The 23,185-nt window shown below is 41.2% G+C and overlaps 1 protein-coding gene across 1 annotated transcript in view; it reads right to left on the bottom strand.

Moving 5' to 3' along the window:
• Positions 1-256: 256 nt before the first annotated feature.
• The window catches only part of LOC115459343 (transmembrane 9 superfamily member 2-like), a 57,498-nt gene continuing 34,569 nt past the window's right edge, over positions 257-23,185 (bottom strand). The window contains exons 7-8 of the mRNA XM_030189184.1: positions 9,684-9,795; positions 257-334 (exon numbers count right to left, since the gene is read on the bottom strand). Coding sequence (XP_030045044.1) covers positions 257-334; positions 9,684-9,795 — 190 coding nt within the window. The remainder of the gene's footprint in view (positions 335-9,683; positions 9,796-23,185) is intronic.

The following is a 23,185-nucleotide window of genomic DNA, read 5'->3' on the forward strand; positions in this document are numbered from 1 at the left end:
CAAGGGGTGGAGGGTTTTAAAAGGAGGGGGGCTATGGTTAATCTAAGCAGAGGTGTATATCAGTTCAGTTGATGTATTTTGATGATGTTTGAAATCTATATGCTGTTTTTTGAAGCCAAACATCTACAGAGCTAATGTATAGTTGTATACTGTGTTTCCAAATGTTAAACTATAAATAAATATTTGAAAAAAAAAAAAATCAGCAAGCTCAATATGCTGCTCAATTTCAGAGCACAGAGTTCTAAAATAGGCTTACCTAAACCACTGAATGTTTGTGTGGCATTGACTCCAAAATATAATCCCATCTGGAAGCCCACTTAATTTTGTTGTTTTTCTAAAATCAAGGAAAAATAAAAAAAGGACAAATAAGTTCAAACAATTCTGTTTTAATCAAAGTAATACATTAATTACTTCTATAACACCAAAAACTATGCAAGCAGGTTTACAATAGATATGTGACCCAGCTTTTGAAGGTTGATGTTCCCTTGAGTTAATGCAAAAGGGGAAAATAAAACCCAACAGTATCACTGTGTAAAACCAGCATTAAAGCTGTACAAAAAAATACACAAATTAATTATACTAAGGACCATACTATGAATCCAGATCAGTGTTCTGCCATGCAAGGCCCACAAGCAAATGACGGCCTTCGGGGGCCTCTTGGGCAGCCCACACAGTCCTAATATTTTGTTTTTTTTTAATGGGCCACCAGACACAGGCTGTGGGCATTGCATTGAAGTTAGTCTGACCTTTCTCATTCCCCACCTTCTCTCCCTCCCTACTTCGCGGGTCTCAATCCCTCTCTCCCTACCCAATGATCTTACTCAAACTTTATCATCTTCCCAGCAGCGATTCAGCCAGACTCTCTGGCCAACCACAGGGGCCTTTCCTCTTAAGCAATTTCCTGTTGCTGCAGGGAAGAACACTCAGACGAAAAGCAGGGAGAGAGGGATGCCAGACCTGTAAAGTAGGGAGGGAATGGAGGGTGGGGAAAGTCAGGGAAAAATTAGACTGGACCAAGCAGAAGTGGGCAGGCGAGACACCAGATTAAGGGAGGACAGGCCAGAATGAGTTGGGGGTGCTGCTTACTGAAGGATGCAGAAGGAAATAAGGGGAGGAGATGGTACGCATGGATAGAGGGGAGGGAAAGAGAAGAGGAGAGGGAGGAGATAACGCACATGGATGAAGGGGAAGAGAAGAGATGAGGCAGAAAAATGGAAGAAAGCAGTCTTGAAATGTTTAGTCGCCCACCTGGGGCTACCCCTGAAGTCACCTGGAAGGTCTGTCCCCAGCACAGTTCAGGTCCGCCTGCACCTGCCACTTGTGCTCTACACTAGCACCCTCCTCCCACAGACTAGGTCAAAACCGCATCTGAGCAAGTCTCCCACTCTCAAAATTGTTCATTTCTAGGTTACTGGCGGCCAGTGGTCCCACAGTTCCCAGAAAGCACTCAAAGAGCCATATCACAAACCACCAGGATTCTTAATCCAGACAAGCAGAGCAAACAATTACATTTATTTTCATAAAAATATGAACAGATGGAAAAACAGTGCACACATGTAACTGAAACAGTTTATTAAACTGTCTAAACATGTTATCACTGCCCGAATAGTGCCTGGAAAGTACAGGAAATACGGCTGCTCACCAGTTACAGAATATAACTGATCACAGGGTCTCAGCAGAGAGGTCTTTCCTACTCTACTTCCAAACTGAGACTGACAAATTACCTCAGTTAGGTGGGAAAAAGAAAAAAAAACTGTCACTTCTGGTACTGCTTTAAAGAAAACAATTGCCATCTGCTGGCCAACCAGGTGAAACACATACCCATCAGCAAAACAAACAAGGAGAAAAACATGTCATCTGCAAAATAATTCAGCTCATAGGCTCATAAACCCACTGTTTCACCACAAAAGCTCAATATGGAAAAAAAATCAGTGCCAAAAATGGATGCAGAACAGAAAGTGAAGGCGAGAAAAGAAACAGCAAAGGAGGCCCTGAAAACAGAGTTAAGAGCACTGACATAAGAAGTGTAATCAGAGCCTGGGACCAAGATGATCAGAAAAATAAAAACTACAAGAAAACAAAGGTAGGAAGAATGATTTTACTTTCAATTTAGTGACTGAAATATATCAGTTTCAAGAATTTATATCTATTGCATTTCTTCCTGACCAGTGCAAAACAATGATAATTGTTCCCATATTTCTCTGATGTTGTACTGTGTGGAGATTCTGGGATCTTAGGGTTTCGTTTGTGTACATTATTACTTTTAGTTTGTGGTCCTATATTGAAGAGAGTTTATCTGTTTTCTGCAAGTGTGAATGAGGCCAGGTGGGGGATGGAAGTCGATTAGCACTGGTTGGTGTCATGGCTCTCCTTCAGTTCTTCTGGACCCAAAGCAGCCACTATTTAAAAATCAGCAAGACCACTGATCTAGACAGTATGCTATCTTTGAATTACAGTTTGCTGATCAGCTCAACAGGCACCTAATTAAAACAGAATGACATACTATTAACAAGCTTTCACTAAGCAAAATTAATCATATTTTACAGTGAACATCTGATGGTACTAAAATGGAACAAATCTCCCAGAACCAGTAGAAATTTGAGCATGCATGGCTCTTCCTGCACGAAGCAGTCCCCTCAGTGTAGCACTTAGTCAATTTGAGGAAGCAGGAGGGATTAGGTGCTTCAATCCTACTGAATATTAATGTCCGTTACATGTAAGCAACCTTACTTTCTCCATCAACAAGCAAAGCTGAATCACTCAAGTATGTGACCCCCAACCTCAAGTATGCTTCAGTATTTTAGGTAGATATCTCACTGCTGAGAAGCAGACCATTCCCATCATGATGCCAGAGAAACAGATCACAAAGAGACAGGATTACTCATTACTACTGGACTGAATGCACTATCTAGTAGACACAGCTGAGTAAAGTTAAGAAGCAAGGCCCAAACAGATGCTTTGGAAACTTTCACTATTGGAACAGATTCCAGAAGAGCCATGGCAGAAGTAGAGGCTTTGATTTGGTGAGGCTCATCTGTGCTTTACAATAAAGACATACCAGTCTGATCATAAGAGAATTGAAAAGAGAACAATTGCCAATGGAATATTAACTGTTGGGGGTCAAAGGAAAGGAAAATCAGTGCTGATTTTCTTGTATGCAAAAAACCATTTGCAGCCCAGAGTAAAGGGTCTTTTCACAATGGTGCTCATCAGATTTAGAGCAGAAGGTTAAGTAGTATTTTCTCAATAATGTGAAGAGATGAGATTACCTTTTGCAGAAACAGAATGAGTTTGTGGAACTACCTCATTATGATGAAAATATGACTAAAGCTTGAAAGTTCACAGATTATTTGGTAGCAGTCACTTTGCTTGGGATGAAGTACCTTCCCATCAGAAATTCTCTAGGCCTAACAATTCCATCAGCTGAAATGGCAGTTTCACCAGAGATGACAATACAACATTCAGGTCCAGTGGCTTCTCGCTAATTTAGATGGTGCGCGATCTATTACAGCATAACAGAATGCCAAGATGTGACCTATTCCACAGGCTATCTGGAGTCCAAATTAGTAAAGATGTTAAAGATATTGAAATATGGTACTAATGGACACAATCAGGAATCCTCACCCTAGTAAATGCACAAGTGGAAAATCTTTTCTTCTTGAAAGTGTATGAATAGCTTGTGGAAGGTTTTCCTGCTGCTGCCAAAATGTATTAAATTGGAGGTGTCAGCTTCAAGGAAGCAAGCAGGGGCTGTTCCAACTTCCATGCTAACAAAGCCAGGGAATTGAGGCTGAGACGCAAGAAGATGCCCTGACCTTGCATTACTAACTCTGGTAAAATCTTGAGTCTGCATGTAGGAAAAACTGAGTGTGTTAAAGAAGGAAACTCAAAACTGCTAGCTCGAGAGGCCAGTACCATGCTATGAAAATCACTATACTGAGTCTCATCTGCTATTTGGGCAGGGCTTTGGCTAGAAATGCTAAGTAGTAGTAGTATCATGGGGATGGGATGGATAAATGTAGATGAGGGGCCACGTTCAGTATATGGCTACAGCATGCTGTGCAAGATATGCCAAAAATGGGTGTACTTGGCAAAAACCTCAGATCTGAAAAGGAACCGGGGCTAGGGTTCTCATTGTGTTCATGGGGAAAGAGACAGAGAAAGGAAATTTTGGGAGTGCCATGGCACCAGTGGCTCGCCTCCCCCCCCCCCCCCCCCCCCCCCCCCCCATTCTGACACCTATAGCTGGAATGAAACACGCCCTCTTGAGTCAACGCTGGTATCCATCAGATGATGCTGAAGATCTGTTTGCACTACAGTTGTACCAAGAATTCTTATACAGCTCTGATTTTAGAAACTGCTTTTACATACTGTGTTCAGCGTGGCATCATGGTTCTGGTCCTCTGTGCCGAGTTGATGGCAGTTGGGAACCATGAAGGTTAGAATGTCTTCTGTTCACATTCTAACTGTGCCAAAGACATCTGTACTCTACAACAAGAGATCTCAGCAAGGACTGGCATTGACACTAAAGAACTATGGCATTTTTTCATGGTGGTGCTTTTGAAAACCACTGCATGAGGATTTGGAAGCAACACTGGCAGAGATATCTACTGGACTTCGCAGAATCAACCGATCTGTGCACATAAGATTTTCTCTATTTTAAAGTGTCTCTCTCCTCTGCCCTGGTCACAGAATCAACTGAGGCAGTTCCTCCAGGCTCGTGGGAACATGTATCTGCATCTGCAGTCCTCCAAATGACTGCTGGATCCAAACAAATGATACATCTGTTGGCATCAATTTGCTATCTTACTACTGAAGGCTTGAAAGGGCCTGAAAGTGCCTTTGTTCGTACCATGGTCCCACAGCACACAAAAGACCAAAAAACAAAACCCACAAATCTAAGAGATTTTTTTAAAAAATGAAAAATGTCAGAATATGCACACTCTTCAATAAAAGTCAGGACAGTTTTGTTATTTCACTTCCGTCAGCAAAGCAAAAAAAAACAAAACCAAAGAGACAAAAGGACTGCTCTGTGTGGAAGTGTCAAAACTTTCCATTAATTCTAAACTCTGGGACAACTGTTGCATCACAGTGCTGTTGTATGCCTGATTTAATCTTTGTCAAATAAAGTATCTATACAATTTGATAGAGTCATGGATCCAAAAATTGAAGAATCAGACTGATAAAGACAATATATTAGTTTCAGATATGCTTTCCTAAGGAATTTTTCTAAATACAGAATGTGTCAATTAACAGAAGCCTGCTCTAGTACATAGGTCCCAAAATTTGGAAATGAAAGGCGACAGGGTATTTCAAACCAAGAGAACTCCCCTTTTTCAAACATCTGCATTCTGAAGAACTGGGAGAGCTGGGTGGATGGTAGAGCAATGCGTGTATAGTATACCTTCTCACACTGTTATACACCATCCTCCACATTCACTCTCATCCCTCTTATTCCACTCTTGCCCCTCCACTTCCTTTTCCTCCTTTGTCTCCTCTTACTCCCCTTCTCCCTTCCCTCATCTGCAACCCTTCCTGCTCACACACCCTGGGCTTGAAGTCCTCCATAGAGTTCAACAGCATACACACACTCCAGTCCTGCATCCCTTGAACAGGCAGATAAAACACATTTCTAGACACATCACCAAAAAGCAGGAAGCACCCCGTGCCCATGGATGTGATGTTGCCCAGCCCATAATCCCCATCGCTCTTGTACCATATTCCTGGAGCTCTTGTCACACTCAGCAGCAAGGTGTGGAAGGTTCACCAAAGAGAGAGAAAAAAGGAGAATGACCAAGACCAAGGCTCAACTGCTTGGTCTGCTAGCTTAGCTAAAATCCCTTAGCAGCTGGAGAAGGTGAGGGCACAGGCAAAAGCCCAAACACATCCCTTGATCCATGAGCTGGATCTAACCTAGACGCAGAAAAAGCAAAACTTGCTCCAATCCAAGGGACACAACTAGACTATGAGCTATAGTCTGGGAACCCCCTGCTTTAGTATGTTATGTTGGTTATTTAATCCTTCACTCTCTGCATAACCTATGTTAATGGGACTGATGAGTAGGCTTTCTCTGTTGCTGCATCTCTTCATCTCTTATCTTCTTAAAACCCAATACATAATTAATTTTAGTATCAATAAGACACAGAACCAATGTAAGACATGATACATTTCTACATTTTCTGATATTAGCACATAAATAAAACCAACCAAAGTCATCAACACAAACCCACAGTACACTCACCTTCTTAAACAAAATGTGTACCAATGAAATCCAAAGCCATTCCTTCACTCATTCTTGCCAACATATCCTTAACAAAAAAAAAAAAAAAAAAAAAAAACAACAACGGAAGGCCATATTTGTAATATGACCCATCATACAACCCACACTATGGTATAGCTAAAAATGTGCAGCTGACCTTTACAAACCGGAAGATGGTATGTTATCTTCTACTTCACTGGCCAGTCCAATCGTATGCATATAATTTACAAAAGTTTTTTTTTTTAGATCAATATTTTCAAATCATCATAAATAAGGAAATCAACAAGACACAGATTTGTCTCACACTAGTAACAGGCATTAGAAGTTAAATAAAAAAAACATCTGAAGAAAGAAAAAAAAATATTTTGCAGGCATTAAAATAAAAATGAAAGAATAAAAGTAAACTTTAAAAACTGTTGTTATAAGGTAAAAAGATTATAACACTGTTTGTCTAGATAGGTGTTGGCTATACCATAGTGCAGTTTTTTGTTTACAATTTATGTTCTTTTGTAACCTGCTTAGATGGGTCTGATAATGCGGGATATAAATAAATGATACCTCACATTATAAATATGATCTTTTTTAAGGGTACGTTGACAATTTTGAATTTCATTGGTGTGTGACTATAAAGTTATGGGCTATATTTTTATACACAATTTGGTTGCACCTAATTGCGAGAGGGTGCTCATCCAATAGATTGTGAACACTGCCATCCGCTGGTAATATGTCAACTACCAGAAGAAAAAATAACCATTAATGAATAGCACACATCCCCTTATGATTAACTTACTTTTCAGTTACGTGTTACCTCTATCAAAAAAAACCTTAATTTACTTTTCAGATTCAAATTAGAAATGCAAATTAAGATTGCTTGATCCAGGGCATGGCATTAAAGTAGTAATATAAGACCACTCAAAAACAAAATATCATAGTCAGGAGGAACTTGTGAGGCACAAGTATGAAACCCTGCTCTATCATCAAACTGTATGATCTTGGGCAAAATGCTACCAATTAGATGCTCCTTAACTCATCTGTAAAATGGTCAGGATACCCTTTAAAGCTGTCACTAATGTATATGGCACTGGAATTCTCTATGGAAAGCTCTATACAAATATGAAATGTTTATTATGCAAGGCTTTTGTCTTGTGTGCACAGAATGCCTTTATGCAAAAGGATCATGGATTTGGTACACCATATCCCTCCCAATCTCCCTCCCTTTTACCTATCATTTCCTTTCATGTCTACCGCCCCTATTCCAATTCATGTATTCCTGGGCACTCTTGCCATTATGTTTATCTCAGTTCACAAATGTCTTCTTACATGTCCTCTGTAATGCTTTTTACTATGTAAGCCACACTGAACCTGCGGCATGTGAGAAAGCGCGGGGTACAAATGTAATAAATAAATAAATATACCGCCCTTCTGTGGTACAACCAAAATGGTTTTGCATTTATTATATATAGGGACTCAGGGGGCAATTCTATAACTGGGCACCAAAAACCTGACACCTTGATAAGGCATGCTGAGTGATAACTCTATAATGGCATTGGTTTTTCCAGTTATAACTAATAAACCTCTAAAATTGTCCTACCTTGCTGCACTCTAATTAAATAGTCCTGGCTCCTGCTGGCAAGGCAGGATGATGTGGCCTCTCTACCAAGGCTGTCAAAATAGCCATGCTGAACAGAAGGCATTTTCTTCCACTGAACAGACCAGGAAGAAGCCACAACCATGCCAAACAAGAGAATGAAGACAGCTGTGCTACATACAACAGGAATCAGAAGCAGTAACTTGTGGAGCAGAAAACATTAAGGTTTTAGGGTAATTTGGGGGAGATGCTGAGAAACGTGCTGGTGTCAATAAGAGAACATTTTAGTACACTTCCAAAGTGCCTAATTAGATTGAAATAAAACACCCTGTATTTACATTTTATAAATCCCTAGATGAAACTACTTAAAACAAAAATTCTTTGTCACACTGATCAGCTGTTATCTGGCACCCAATATTAGCTTATTTTCAAAATAATGAAGATACATACCTGTAGCAGGTATTCTCCGAGGACAGCAGGCTGATTATTCTCACCATTGGGTCGTCGTCCGTAACGGCCCAGGAGACCGGAAAAGTCTTGAGAGCAAACGAAGAAGTCTCTCAAACGCTCCGTTGCGCGGACAGAGCGCACCGCGCATGCACGAACGGCTTCCCACCCGCGACACGAGCGTGAGTCCCTCAGTTTAATAAAAAAGCAAACCAGAAACTAGAACAACTCCAAGGGGAGGAGGGTGGGTATGTGACAATAATCAGCCTGCTGTCCTCGGAGAATACCTGCTACAGGTATGTATCTTCATTTTCTCCAAGGACAAGCAGGCTGATTATTCTCACCATTGGGGTATCCCTAGCCCCTAGGCTCACTCAAAACAATGAACATTGGTCAATTGGGCCTCGCAACGACGAGGACATAACAGAGATTGACCTGAAAAGAAACACAACTACGTGAGAGTGCAGCCTGGAACAGAAGAAAAATGGGCCTAGGAGGGTGGAGTTGGATTCTAAACCCCGAATAGATTCTGCAGCACCGACTGCCCAAACCGACTGTCGCGTCAGGTATCCTGCTGAAGACAGTAGTGAGATGTGAATGTGTGGACGCGATTGTGCCAATAAGACACAAAAAAAGAGAAAACAGGGAAAAGTAAACCTGACCGCATGGCCAAGAGAGGGCTGCAACGAAAAGAAAGAAAGTTTTTTTCTCCATGTTATAAGTTAAGAAAATAAGGGAACTAAATTAAAAAAAAAAAAAAAAGATTTTTTTGTAAGTTTTATGGAAGCTAATGAAAAAAGAAAAAACTCACGCGTGATCCCCTGGGACGAAGGCAACAGCGAAGGAGAAAAAAATCCATGTTACCAGTGTCACGGAAAAAAAGCATCTGAGGGACTCACGCTCGTGTCGCGGGTGGGAAGCCGTTCGCACATGCGTGGTGCACTCTGCCCGCACAACAGAGCGTTCGAGAGACTTCTTCGTTTGCTCTCAAGATTTTGCCGGTCTCCTGGGCCGTCGCGGACGACGACCCAATGGTGAGTAATCAGCCTGCTTGTCCTCGGAGAATTCAGACTTACAGTTGAATGCAAACATTTGTTCTAATGGCTCATCAAGGATTGCATAAAAATTGTAAAAGGGGCATGCAGGAAGCACAAGACCATAGAAGAGAAACTTAATGAATTCTTTGCTTCTGTCTTTCCTGGGGAAATGGTATTTAGAGGCAGCAATTTGGAGGAAATATTTGCCATCTGAATAAGTCTCCCCATGGCATCACAAAGGTTTATGTCCTACACCTTTTTCACAGGTTGTTTCAAAACCACAAAGACTCCATACAATAATACAAGCTTTGATTTGTTATGCAAACACACAAGACTAAAAAGTTACACTTACCTCAAATTTTACAGAATATGTGTAAATCAAATCCATTTTATTGGAAAACGATCCAGGGATTTCCATGGGGGGACCACCACAATTTAAATGATCCTTAGCAAAATGTTTATAGCTAGTTAAAAGACAGACAAAAATATTATTTCCATTAGATATATACACATACTAACAAATGTAAAGAAATCTGTATGACTGTTGGTTATATATTGTGTAACTGGATAACTGGATAACAGCAGAACCACCTACCATGCCTCAATAACGTTCAATTCACACAATTTCACTTGACTATGAAATGATATAACAGTCAGGATCTTACATCTGCAAAGGGACTAAACTTGTGCAATATGGAGGCCTTTTTGGAGCATATTGTCTGACTTTGCTCACAACAGACTTTTGCTGCCTCCCAACTGTAACTCCAGATGATTACCAATACACCAGGACTTTTCCTTATAATTGTTGGGATCGTTGGGGAGGGTCATTTGCAGCATTTATTTTTCTCTATTATTGTTGCTGTGCAAATCAGATTTATGACTGTGTATGGTGCTTGATATGCTGTATATTGGTTATCATGATTTCATGGGTAATTAATAAAAATACTTTAACATATATTGTTTACTATCTGGACAATTAATAAGTACATCCACTTTATTCATAAAAGGGCAATTTTCAAAAAAGGATCCTCTATAGGCAAAACAGGAAGCAATGGTAGGAAAAAAAACCCACCAGTTCCATAGAATGTATTCAAATAAATAAAGGAGTGATGCTTGTGGGGGGGGGGGGGGGGGGGGGGCTGGATCAGGGCAGCAAAATCACCCACAGGGTTTTTTTCTTTTTTTTTACATCTTCTGGAGGTCTTATTGAAAATATATCAAAAAGTTACAAAGCTCCAAGGAAAATATTAAACATACAAAAATTTCAAATGTATCACACAAACTATCTTATATCTTCACAAAGACATCAAAATAAAAAAAAAAAAACACACACACACACACACACAAATGTACATATGTGTCTGTTTTGTATGCTTATGGGCTAATATGTCTGTGTATTTATGTGTGTGGTGGTTCTCTGTGTAACTGATTGGGAGAGAGAGCAGGGTTGTTTGAAAGGTGTAAATCTTTAATTGCTATGTTAAAGTAAATCAGTGTTTACATGCTGCAGCTGCTAAAATAGAATTCCCCATAGACATGCACATCTGTCAGGGACCCCTAAACTACGGAAGAAGCAACTTCAAAACAGTATCAAGTCAGACACACAGCAGTTTGAAGATGAAGCAACTTAAAATTGCGGAGTATTTTAAATTCTGAATTCATGCATGAAAATCATGCAGTATCTATGTAGAGTTGGCCACAATGACAGAGGGTGTTGCAAGTACTGAATTAAGTATACATCACACAATTTAAAATCAAATGTTTTAAGGGAGTTCGTTTTCCCTTAAGGTTCTGTTATTGGTCGCACACATTTTTTTTTAACACAAGGCTCCATATCGACAGTGGATGTTTAACTAGTATCTGTCGTCACAGGCAGGGTTTAACACATTGGCAAGCTAGGAACACATCTAGGGTCCAAATTTTAGGAAGGCCCTGGGAGATTAGAACTGATTACAGTCTTAATTTGGAGGGGGGAATAAAAGGCTATCTGCAGATCTCTTGTATTTGAGCCTGCTATGCCTAGTTCCAGTGATAACTAGCAGCAGAGACTATAGGTAAAGCTCTTGTCAATGGAAATGCTACACAGCTTTAGTGTGCTATAGAAATAAAGTTTCTGCATGTGGTAGAAGATGGAAGAGAAATAAAGTCGCATCCCAAATGGGAAAAAGCAAACACTGATTCAGAGCAATTTGGCAATTGCACCTTTCAAACAACCCTCTCCTCTTACTCAGACACGCACAGAGAACCAACCTATATACTCACACACATTAGCATACCCACTTAAACAAAGACACACACTTGCAAGCATGCACTGACACACAAGCCAGGTGCATGCATACAAACATGCACAGATATCAGTCCACAAAGATAAGAACATACACAAACCAGAGAAAGCAAACGTTACTCACCTGTAGCAAGTGTTCTCAGAGGACAGCAGGATGAATGTTCCAAGGAGCATCATCACTGACAGAAACATCTATGCCATCTACTCTCCATATTACTCCCTTAGAGATCCTTTGTACTTGCCCCAATCTCTATTGAATTCAGATACTGTTTTCGTCTCCACCACTTCCACCAGGAGGCCTGTCTACAAATTCACCACCCTTTCTGTGAAGAAGTATTTCCTCAAGTTACTTCTGAGTCTATTCCCTTTCACCTTCATCTTATGCCTCCTCGTTCCAGAGCTTCTTTTCAATTGAAAGACTCACCACAAGTGCACTTATGCCATATAGGTATTTAAATATCTATCATATCTTCCCTCTCCTGCCTTTCTTCCAAAGAATACATATTGAGATCTTTAAGTCATAAGAACATAAGAGTAGCCATACTGGGTCAGACCAATAGTCCATGTAGCCCAGTATCCTGTTTTCCAGCGGCAAAGCCAGATCACAAATACCTGGCAGAAACCAAAATCATGGCAACACTCCATACTACAAATCCCAGGGCAAGAAGTTGCTTCCCCACGTCTCTCAATAGCAGACTACGGACTTTTCCCCCAGGAACTTGTCCAAACCTTTTTTTTAAACCCAGATAAGCTAACCGCTGTTACCACATACTCCGGCAAAGGGTTACAGAACTTAACTATTCATTGAGTGAAAAAACATATTTCCTCCTGTTTTAAAAGTATTTCCAGGTAACTTCCTCAAGTGTCCCTAGTTTTTGTACTTTTAGAACGAGAAAAAAAAATTGATTTACTTCTACTCGTTCTACACCACTCAGGATTTTGTAGACCTCAATCATATCTCTCCTCATCCGTCTCTTTTCAAAGCTGAAGAGCCCTAACCTCTTTAGCCTTTCCTCATACTAGAGGGGTTCCATCCCCTTTATCATTTTAGTCGCTCTTCTTTGAACCTTTTCTAATTCCGCTATATCTTTTTTGAGATACAATGAACAGAACTGAATGCAATACTCAAGATGCGGACGCACCATGGAACGATACAAAGGCATTATAGTATTTTTGGTCTTATTCACCATCCCTTTCCTAATAATTCCTAGCATCCTGTTTGCTTTTTTGGGCACCATCGCACACTGAGCAGAAGATATCAGCGTATTATCTACAACGACACCCAGATCTTTTCCTTGAGCTCTGACCCCCCAAGGTGGACCCTAGCATCAGGTAACTGTGATTCGGATTATTCTTTCCAATGTGCATCACCTTGCGTTTGTCCACATTAAATTAATCTGTCGAGGTCACGTGACGCCATGATGCAGGGCTGACGCTGGATAGCTAGGCTCCGCGCACATTCGCCCAAAAATCAGCAAATTCGACGGTCCCGAGGAGAGAAACGGCGCTGTCTGGTGTATGAAAGAAGCGGAAATCGATAGCGATCGATAAAACGGCGCAGAGGCACGGCATGGCGGCGAAAACAGTTTGCAGAGAGAGAGACAAGACTAAGCCGGCCGATGCCAAGATGGCCGACCAGCGTGAGATCGGAGAGCTAGCTGTGGGATCCGCGTGGTTAGCAGAAATTACCGCGGAGGTAACTGCAGCGGTTGAGACAGCGCTGGACAAGAAGCTTCAACAACTTTACGATCGCACAGAGGAGGCTCATGAACGTATTGATAGCATGAGCTTAGAGTTGGATGAAGGCCTGCAGCGCATATCAGAGGTAGAGGAGAGCGTGGAGGCACAGAAGGAGTTAAACAAAGAACTGGAAAAGAAAGTGCAGGATCTGGAGGTTAAATTGGATGATTTGGAGAATCGCAGCAGGCGCAATAACCTGCGCCTGATTGGACTACCAGAATCCTTATTGGATAGGGATCTGCCCAACTTCTTGGAAGGATGGCTGCCAAAGACTTTACATATAGAGGATAAAGTATCACAATTCTGTGTGGAGCGAGCCCATCGGGTGGGGACCACGAGGCAGTCAGGGAACAGACCAAGAGTGGTGATCCTAAAGACTCTTAATTTCAGGCATAAACAATACATATTGGATGCGCTTCGAGGTGGGCAAGCACTTACCTATGAAGGGAGAAAAATCCTTTGCTTCCAAGATTATTCACATCAGGTGCAATTGAAGAGGAAATCCTTCGCGCCATTATGCACGGAGTTATATAACAAGAAGATAAAATTTGCACTCCTATACCCTGCCAAGCTCAGACTCACCATAAATGGTGTAACTCAATTTTTTGAACAGGTGGAGGCAGCTAAAGAATATATACAACAACATGGAGAGCTTAAATGAAGCAGAGGTAATGTGCAGGATGGAACAGCGGCATAAAAGAGGACGCTGGAGATTATATTATAGCTTTATAGTGGAAAGCAGATTGGGAGAATATTGACCTGACCTTTTGGATTGAGAACATGACTGATGGACTCTTGATAGATTGGACAGATATATTTCGGGAGTGCGGGTGTTTTTGGAGTGCGCCCAAGACAGTGTTCTGGATGTACCTAGCACGTCTCGACGCCATTTGACTGCAGGAGATGACGACATGGCAGAGCTAAATAAACTGCTTTGGGGCTCTTGGAAATGAAGTAGAAGTCAGAAGTCTACAGGGTCTGATCATATAAGAACTAAGTAACATTGGCCACCGGAGGAGTTACACAGGAATGGAAGTGTGAGACAATTAAGATATGATGCTAGAGATATAACACATAAAGTTTTGTATGTTGGGGAAGTTGGGGAAGCTGGGGGAAGAATCAGGAGGGAGGGGGGGATGTGTGATATGTTGGTGGGTGAGTGCAGGTGTTATAGCATGACTAGTTCTGGGAACAGGAGGGCTAGGGGGGAAGGATAGGGGAATAGGGAATAGACAGGATACATATGGGAGGGAGGGGGGAGGGATTAGAGGGCGGGAAGTAGGGGAACGATTACCAAAAAATGATAGATGGAGATATGTGAGTGAGTGGAACGTTGAATGGCTGCGACACAGAGTGGTGGGGGTGGTGCTGCTGGGACACCATGTCTACCTGCTTTTGGATAAGAGGCATGAGCGGGGACATGTAAGAGATGACGGAGGTTGATGGGCCTTAAAGTATACTCCTGGAATGTGGGGGGAATATCCTCCCCCATTAAAAGAAAGAAAATCCTTCATAGTCTTAAAAAGAAAAGGGCAGATGTGGCGCTCCTTCAGGAAACACATTTATCAAAGAAAGAGCATGAGAAGCTGAGAACTTGGTGGGTGGGGACCATATTGGAGGCCCCGGCAGTAGGGAAAAAAGCGGGCGTTGTTATTTTATTTCATAAAGCTCTACAGGTGGAGGTGGAACAGGTGTGTGTTGATCCTGAAGGGAGGTATATAATAGCACAGGTAAAAGTGAATGGCAATATATGTCTCATTAGTAATATATATGCTCCCAATGTGTATTGTAAGAAATTTTACCATTTAATCATTAGTAAGATACAACACTTCAACGTCAAAAATAAGATAATAGGAGGGGATTTTAATGTGGTGGCGGACACAATGTTGGATAGATCACACGGGACAGCAAGCACGATGGTGGGGGCCGGTAAAGGCATAAAACTGCTATGTGAAACATTGGGAGTGGTTGATGTGTGGAGGGTATTGCATCCAAATACTAAAGACTATACACACTACTCAAGAGCCCATCACACTCAATCAAGGATTGATTATCTATTGATAGATGAAGAGAGCTTCACACATATAGCGGAGGCCGATATTGATCCTACGATTATATCAGATCATGCGGCTATATATATCAAATTTCAAGATAATACCTCACATAATAGACAGTATAGGTGGGCATTCCCTATGGATCTATATAAGGATTCGGAGTTTTGGACATATATTAGAGCAAAGTGGAAAGAATATTCATTACACAACGCATCTCACAGGCATACCCCGATATTGTTTTGGGAAGCTGGAAAGGCTGTCCTAAGGGGAGAGATAATAGCGTATAGCATCAGAAAAAAGAGACGAAGAGATAAAGAGATCATAAGATTAGGAGATAGCCTGATACGGTTGAGGAGAGCTTACGGACAGCAATCCGCGGACCACCTTCGTGAGCAATTATTAGCCACGCAGACATCTCTGAATGAGCTATTACATCAGCGTGCTAATAAATCAGCAGAGTATTATAGATACCAATTGTATAAGTTTGGTAATAAGACAGGGAGGATGATGGCAGGATTAGTAAAAAGGGGGAAGGGACAGAGGAGAGTGCTAGCCATTCGGACACAGGAAGGGGGATTGGTACATACTGATGCAGAGATACTAGATGTATTTCATGACTATTATGCTAAGTTGTACACTAAGAATGAAAAGGAGGATTTGGATCCAGATATTTATCTTGAGAATGTTAAACTGCCGAAGATAACAGTGCAGCAGCAAGAAGAGCTAAACAAGCCAATAGAAGTAGAAGAGGTCCTGAGAGAAATTAGAGGCAGTGCATTACATAAAGCTGCGGGGCCAGATGGGTTCAGGGCAGAACTGTATAAGATCTTAATGCAAGATATAGGAGAACCACTGGCAGATGCCTTTAACAAGTCGGTGGAATTGGGGGAATTACCGCAATCCTTATGTCTAGCGGATATTATGGTTTTTTTGAAACCAGGAAGAAATGTGATCTTACCAGAATCCTATAGGCCTATATCACTTATTAGCTATGAAGCTAAACTATTGGCTCAGATCTTGGCTGCTAGACTGGCAACAGTGCTGACACATATAGTGGCGCCCCCGCAGGTGGGATTTATACAGGGAAGACAGAGTGGGAAGAATATTAGGTTGATATTGGCCACGATGGAGAGAGTGCGAAGAGAAGGAGGGGAATCCCTCTTGATCAGCTTCGACGCCGAAAAGGCGTTCGATCGGGTTGAATGGGAGTTTTTATTCGCATCGCTCAGGGCATATGGCTTTGAGGGATTTTTTACACAAGCGATATCCATTCTGTATAAGAACCCGACAGCAAGGGTGTTGGTTAATGGTACTTATTCACGATGTTTCCCAATAAATCGGGGAACTAGACAGGGTTGTCCTCTGTCCCCCTTATTATTTGCCATTACATTGGATCCCCTGATTAGAGAAATTCTGGGGAATGTGGAGATAGAGGGGATTAAATTGGGACACCAAGAATTTAAAGTTGCGGCGTTTGCTGATGACATTTTAGTCCATTTGGCGAGACCGGAGGAAACGTTGCCGGTGCTGATGGAAGTATTTGCAGAATACGGGGCTTTTTCGGGCTTTAGTTTAAATTTTCAAAAATCAGAAGGACTACCCATTAGCAGCATGGTAAGGGAGAGGTGGAAGGGATCATTTCCATTGAAGTGGGCGGATCAGGAATTTAAATACCTGGGCATAAAATTAACGGGGGATTTGAGAAGATTATATAGAAGAAACGTTGATGAGTTATTAAACTATACAAGGAATCAATTGGATCTATGGGAAGGACTGCCGTTAACACTGAGTGGCCGAATTGGTATGTATGCCATGATGCTGTTCCCGAGATGGCTATATGTCTTAAGACAGCTGCCAATATTGCTACAGATCAAGGATGTAAAGAAACTTAGGAGAATGGTGACTAGATTCTGTTGGGGTGGAAAGAAGGCCAAAGTTAAACTGGAATATATGTATGGGAGTAGGAAAGAGGGAGGCTTAGGGATGCCTGATATCCAACAATATAATTGGGCATGTTTGACCAGACATTTAGCGGATTGGATATTAGATTCAGAGGAACATACGGCGTGGAGTACGGAGTGTGTGCTGTTTGAGCCTTATCACCCCTACTATATGATGCATGTTCAAGGAAAGGGGCTACCTAAGGGATGGAGTCAGCATCTCTTGTTACAACCAATGCGACGGGTATGGCGATATATTTTAAAGGGATTAAATAAGAATCCACACTATACAGATCTGCTTCCTCTGGTGGGGAATAGTGCCTTTGATCCTGGGAATACACAACTGAGATTCAGAAAATGGGCACGAGAAGGGATAGTATTAGTGGCCGATGTTATGCAGGATTCGGGGAAGATTATATCTAGAGAGGCCTTAGAGAATATAGTGGGAGCTGAGAATGTGACATGGTATGATTATTATCAATTACATAGTTACATTAAGCAGCTAAATTCTGCTGGATGCGAGAGAGGGATGTATGACTTATTGGTGAATTTATTTCTGCCACAAGGTAGAGAACAGACCTCAATCTCAATACTTTATAAACAGCTGAGAATGATTTTCCCGCCCCGTGGATATGAGGAGGTTGCTCGGAGGTGGTCTGCGGATATGAGAGTGGAGGTTCGAAGCGGAGATATAGCCCAGGCTCTGAAGGAGATAGTATATAAAGTGACCAGTGCACGACATAGGGAGATTCAATTTAGAATTATTATGAGAGCATACTTCTCCCCTGTACAGGCCTACCATGCTGGTAGACTTACAACACCACAGTGCAGCAAGTGTAACTTTCAGAGAGCATCACTTTATCATATGCTGTGGGAGTGTCCGGACATTAAGGAATTTTGGGATAATATTAGGAAATTTTGTGAGACATTAATTCATAAGACAATTAGATGGGCACCTAAAAATCTAATATTGGGTCCAGGGGGGAGAGGGCTAAATCTGAAACATACAGAAGGTATATTTATGTATAAGGCTATAATAATAGGGAAGCAATGTATTATGCAATTTTGGACCCAGGAAAGTGGACCCTCTTTCTGGCAGTGGAGGAATTCACTTCATGCCTTGGTGCTGCTGGAGGCGCGTGAGGTACATCGAAGCCCTAGGAGTAAACAACGATTCTGGGAGATTTGGGAGCCATATGTGCAGGCCCTGTCAGGTAGAGCCCGCAGCTTACTAGTAAACTCACTCTCATTGTAGCTTGGGATAGGGAAGAAGACTGGGTAGAGTAGGCTGGAGTGGGAGGGAGGGGGGTGGGTGAGGTGATGGGAGGAAGAGGGAGGAGGGAGGGAAAGGGGGGGATGTGTGCTGGGCTTATGCTGCAATTGATGAAACTGAGACCAGATAAAGGAATGTGATTTCTGAAGGAAGGGGGTTACATGCAATGAGGGGGGAAAGAGTGTATTATCGTATCGATATGTATCTATTGGTATGAATGGAGGATTCTGAGAGTGATGTTCTGGGTGTATTATGGGATGGCAATGGAACAGCTTGGTAAGCGGAGCCTGGATATGCAAGATGCAGATCAATTTAATTTATAACCAGTAAAGCCTGTTTGAGATACTGACATAATGCAGGACTGCTGTGATTCTCCTGCTAAGGAGTGATGACTTGCTGGCTGACGGAGGCTGATATAATAGAGTAATGGAATGAAGCTAAGTACACAGAACGACATCAGTGATATATATTTATTTTTAAATTTTATTACATTATGAATAAAACCAAGCACACAGAATGATATCAGGGATTTGCATTTATTGTTCACAAATCTCATTGCATAATACTCTGATCACTAATGGATATATTTCAGAAATCGCAGAGATGTTGATAATAGCTATTTATGACATTATTGCTTGCATAAGCCAGGGTTAATTAATACAGTAATTTAGAGGAGGGAGGGGAGGGGGGGAGGGAAGGTGGGGGGGGGGGGGAGAAAAGAAAAATTGATGATAGCGGTTTTGCTGTATTAGTGCAGGATGGCAATGTTAAATGCCTGAGATGTTATGTTAATATGGAATTGTTTTGGAGATGCATTCATCAATAAAAATTATTAAACCTAAATTAATCTGTCATTTGGACGCCCAGTTTTCCAATTTCCTAAGGTCTTCTGCAATATTTCACAGTGTGCACGTGTTTTAACAACCTTGAATAGCCTTGTATCATCTGCAAATCTGATCACCTCACTCGCCAGTCTGATTTCCATATCATTTATAAATATGTTAAATAATACCGGTCCCAGTACAGATCCCTGTGGCACGCCACTGTTCATTCTCCTCCATTGAGAGAAGTGACCATTTAACCCTACCCTCTGTTTTCTGTCCAATAGCCAATTCCTAATCCACACCAGAACCTTGCCTCCTATCCCATGACTCTAATTTTCTAAGGAGTCTCTCATGAGTCTGTCCCCATACGCTTTATGACAAAGACCACTGACCATTTTAATAGCCACCCTCTGGACTGACACCATCCTGTTTATAACTTTTTAAAGGTGCATCTCCAGAACTGTACACAATATTCTAAATGAGGTCTCACAACAGTCTTATACAGGGTCATCAACATCTTCTTTTTCCAATTGGCCATTCCTCTCCCTATGCACCCAAGCATCCTTCTAGCTTTCACGGTTGCCTTTTCTACCTGTTTGGTCACCTTAAAATTCACATACGATCACATTCAAAATCCACTCCTCTTTTTTGCACAAAAGTTCTTCACCCTCTAAAGTATTCTATTCCCAAATGCATGACCCTGAATTTTTCAGCATGAAATCTAGGCTGCCAAATTCCAGACCAGTCCTCTAGCTTCGTTAAGCCTTTCCTCATGTTATCCATACCAGAGGTGTTTGTCCTATTGCAGATTTTGGTTATCAACCGCAGAGAGGCAAATCTTACCAGACAGTCCTTCTGAAAAGTTGCTTACAAAAATTGTGGCACGTTACTGGCAACATCCTTTTCCTCAGAATGAGTTCCATTTACCACTACCCTCTGTCGCCTTCAACTCAACCAGTTCCTAACACAGTCAGTCACTTTAGAGCCCATATCAAGGGCACTTCGTTTATTTATTAGTTATCTATTCAGAACTCTGTCAAACACTTTGCTAAAATATAAACACACCACATCTAGCGCTGTCCCTCAATCCAACTATCTGGTTTCCCAGTCAAAGAAATTAAACAGATTTGTCTGATGAGACCTGCCTCTAGTGAACCCACGTTGCCTAAGGTCCTGTAATCCATTGAATTCCAAAATTTTACTGTTCTCTGTTTTAAAAGCATTTCCATGAATTTACATACCACAGAAGTCAGACCTACCAGCTTGTAGTTCCCAATCTCTTATTTCCACTTTTGTGGAAAGGGGCCACATCTGCTCTTCTCCAGTACTCTGGGACACTTCCGATTCTAGAGAAGCATTTAAAAAAGTCTAGCCAGCCAAGCCACTAGAACTTCCCTAAGTTCCTTCAGCACCCTTGGATATATGCCGTCCGGCCCCCATCACTCTGTCCTTTTTTTGTTTGTTTGTTTAGCCAGCTCCTCGTGAACACAGTCCCCTGAAAATTGTACTGTTTTTGGTTTTTGTCAGGTACTTATGACCTGGATTGGCCACTGTTGGAAACAGGATACTGGGCTTGATGGACCTGTGGTCCATCTCAGTATGGTAACGCTTATGTTCTTATGACTACCACCCTTCCATTCCTATTTGTGTTGGTCTTTTGCAGTCCGGCTCCCAGCCCTTCAGCTGTGAACAGGAATATTTAAGCAATTCTGCCTTATCTTTATCAACTTCTACATGTTCTTCCCCTTCGAATCTCACAATGTCACTTTTTCACTTCCTCCTATCACTAACATATCTAAAAAGTGTCTTGTCCGACCAATTTTACCATACTGGCTATTTCTTCTCCCATTTGCATCTTTGCTTTCCTGCCTACTGTACCAGCTTCTCCAGATATTGTTGCCTGTCTTCCTCTTTCTGCAATCTGTTGAAGTCTATAAAGGCTAACCTCTTTCCCCTTACCTTTTCAGCTACTACTTAGAACCAAAGTGGCCTCCTTTTTCTCTTACTTTTATTTACTTTCCTTACAAAAAGTTTTCTTGCCCCTATAATAGCTCCTTTCAGTTTTGCCCACTGCTTTCCAACATATTCCAGAAGTCCCCATCCAGACAGCAATTCCTTGAGGTAATCTCCCATCTGAATAAAGTTAGTTTTTGTTTTTTTTAAGTCTAGAACCTTCACTTTTGAATGAACCCTCTCCACAGCTATCTTAATATTAAACCACACCATCTGGTGAACACTGGATGCCAGATATCTTCTACTATAACATCAAAGAACCAAAATGGCCGAGGCCATTACCTATTTCTATATTACTATGTAGCACTGTACAAATACATTACATAAGCATCTTGTATGCCACAGCTACCCATCAGGGTTCAGTGTGGCTAACAAAAAGAGAAGGCAGATCCTGTGAAATTAAACAACATTCTAATTAAAATACTCCCCTCAGTTGCATCTAATTTAGAAACATTTCTTAGAATCCCCTTGCCTAAGAACTACCATAGAACAGAGCTCAATTACTGTAAATATTTCTTAACAAGAAAAGTTTTTCAAGATTTCATTTAAAAAAACTGTGTAATTTTGAATTCTCCTTAGGTACAGAGGAATAGAATTCCAAAACATGAACACCTGATAGAAAAGACTAGCTGAAAAAGCAGTTTTACACTTAAGGCCACTCAGATTAGAGTAGGGCAGTAAACTATCATCGTGAAGGCCCCCTGTTTATTTTGGTGGTCTGAGCCCGATTAGACAAATATGGTGGAGCAGTCCATTGAAGAATCTTAAAAACTAATATACTGTACATATTTTAAAATGAGCATGTGCCTCCACTGGCCCCACCGCAAAGGTGAAACTGTCGGGCTTACAAGCTTGGGGGGAAAACAGCATGCTGCAATGTTCTGAGCCCTCTGAATTGTATTCATGAGATTCTTCTGACAACCTGTATAAATACTGTTACAGTAATCAAGGACTGACAAAAGCAGGTTTTGTACATAAATGTAGACGTATCGAACATATTTCTAATTTTCCTAAGTTTTTTCATTAGAAAAAAAAAAGGACTTTTTAATAAGAGAAATTCACATGGGACTCCAACATTAACAATCCGGATAAAGTAACTCCTAAAATCTTATTACTGTCAAAACGAAAAAAATGCTGACCACTTGGTTTTAACAAGCTATCATTCCATATGTTGCTAGACTGACCTATAAGCAAAAACCTTAGTTTTCTCTCTTAAGCTTTAGAAAGTGAACATGAATCCATCCATGTTTCCAAAAGTGAAATACATTATTTTATTCTAACTGCAGTTGTTCCTGTTTAAGCAACTGAAAGCAAAATTGTTATATCATCAGCATAGTTGAACACTTTAAAGCCAGCCAAAACCATTGTATGGCCCAGAGATGACATCAGGATGTTAAATAAATGATGGTGATAAAGGGGAGCCTTATGGGACCCCACAACCAGCATTCCAAGATTCAGACAAATTCTTCTTAAATTTCACACTATAGTTCTAATGGTAAGAAAACCCTCTAACCACGACAGCACTTTACAACCTATACCAAAGCTATCTAAAATGTTCAGAATCAGCTGATGTTCCACGAGACTGAATGCACTTGGTAGATCAAATTGTAAAAGTATAGACCTTTGGCCTTTACCCAAGAGCATCTACCCTTTGCTATTAATGCACCAAGAACTGTTTCTGTACTGAAAAACAGTCAGAAACCAGATTGTGAATCATGAAGTAAAT

This window comes from Microcaecilia unicolor, unplaced genomic scaffold (assembly GCF_901765095.1).
Source record: "Microcaecilia unicolor unplaced genomic scaffold, aMicUni1.1, whole genome shotgun sequence".
In the NCBI taxonomy this organism is placed as follows: Eukaryota; Metazoa; Chordata; class Amphibia; order Gymnophiona; family Siphonopidae; genus Microcaecilia; species Microcaecilia unicolor.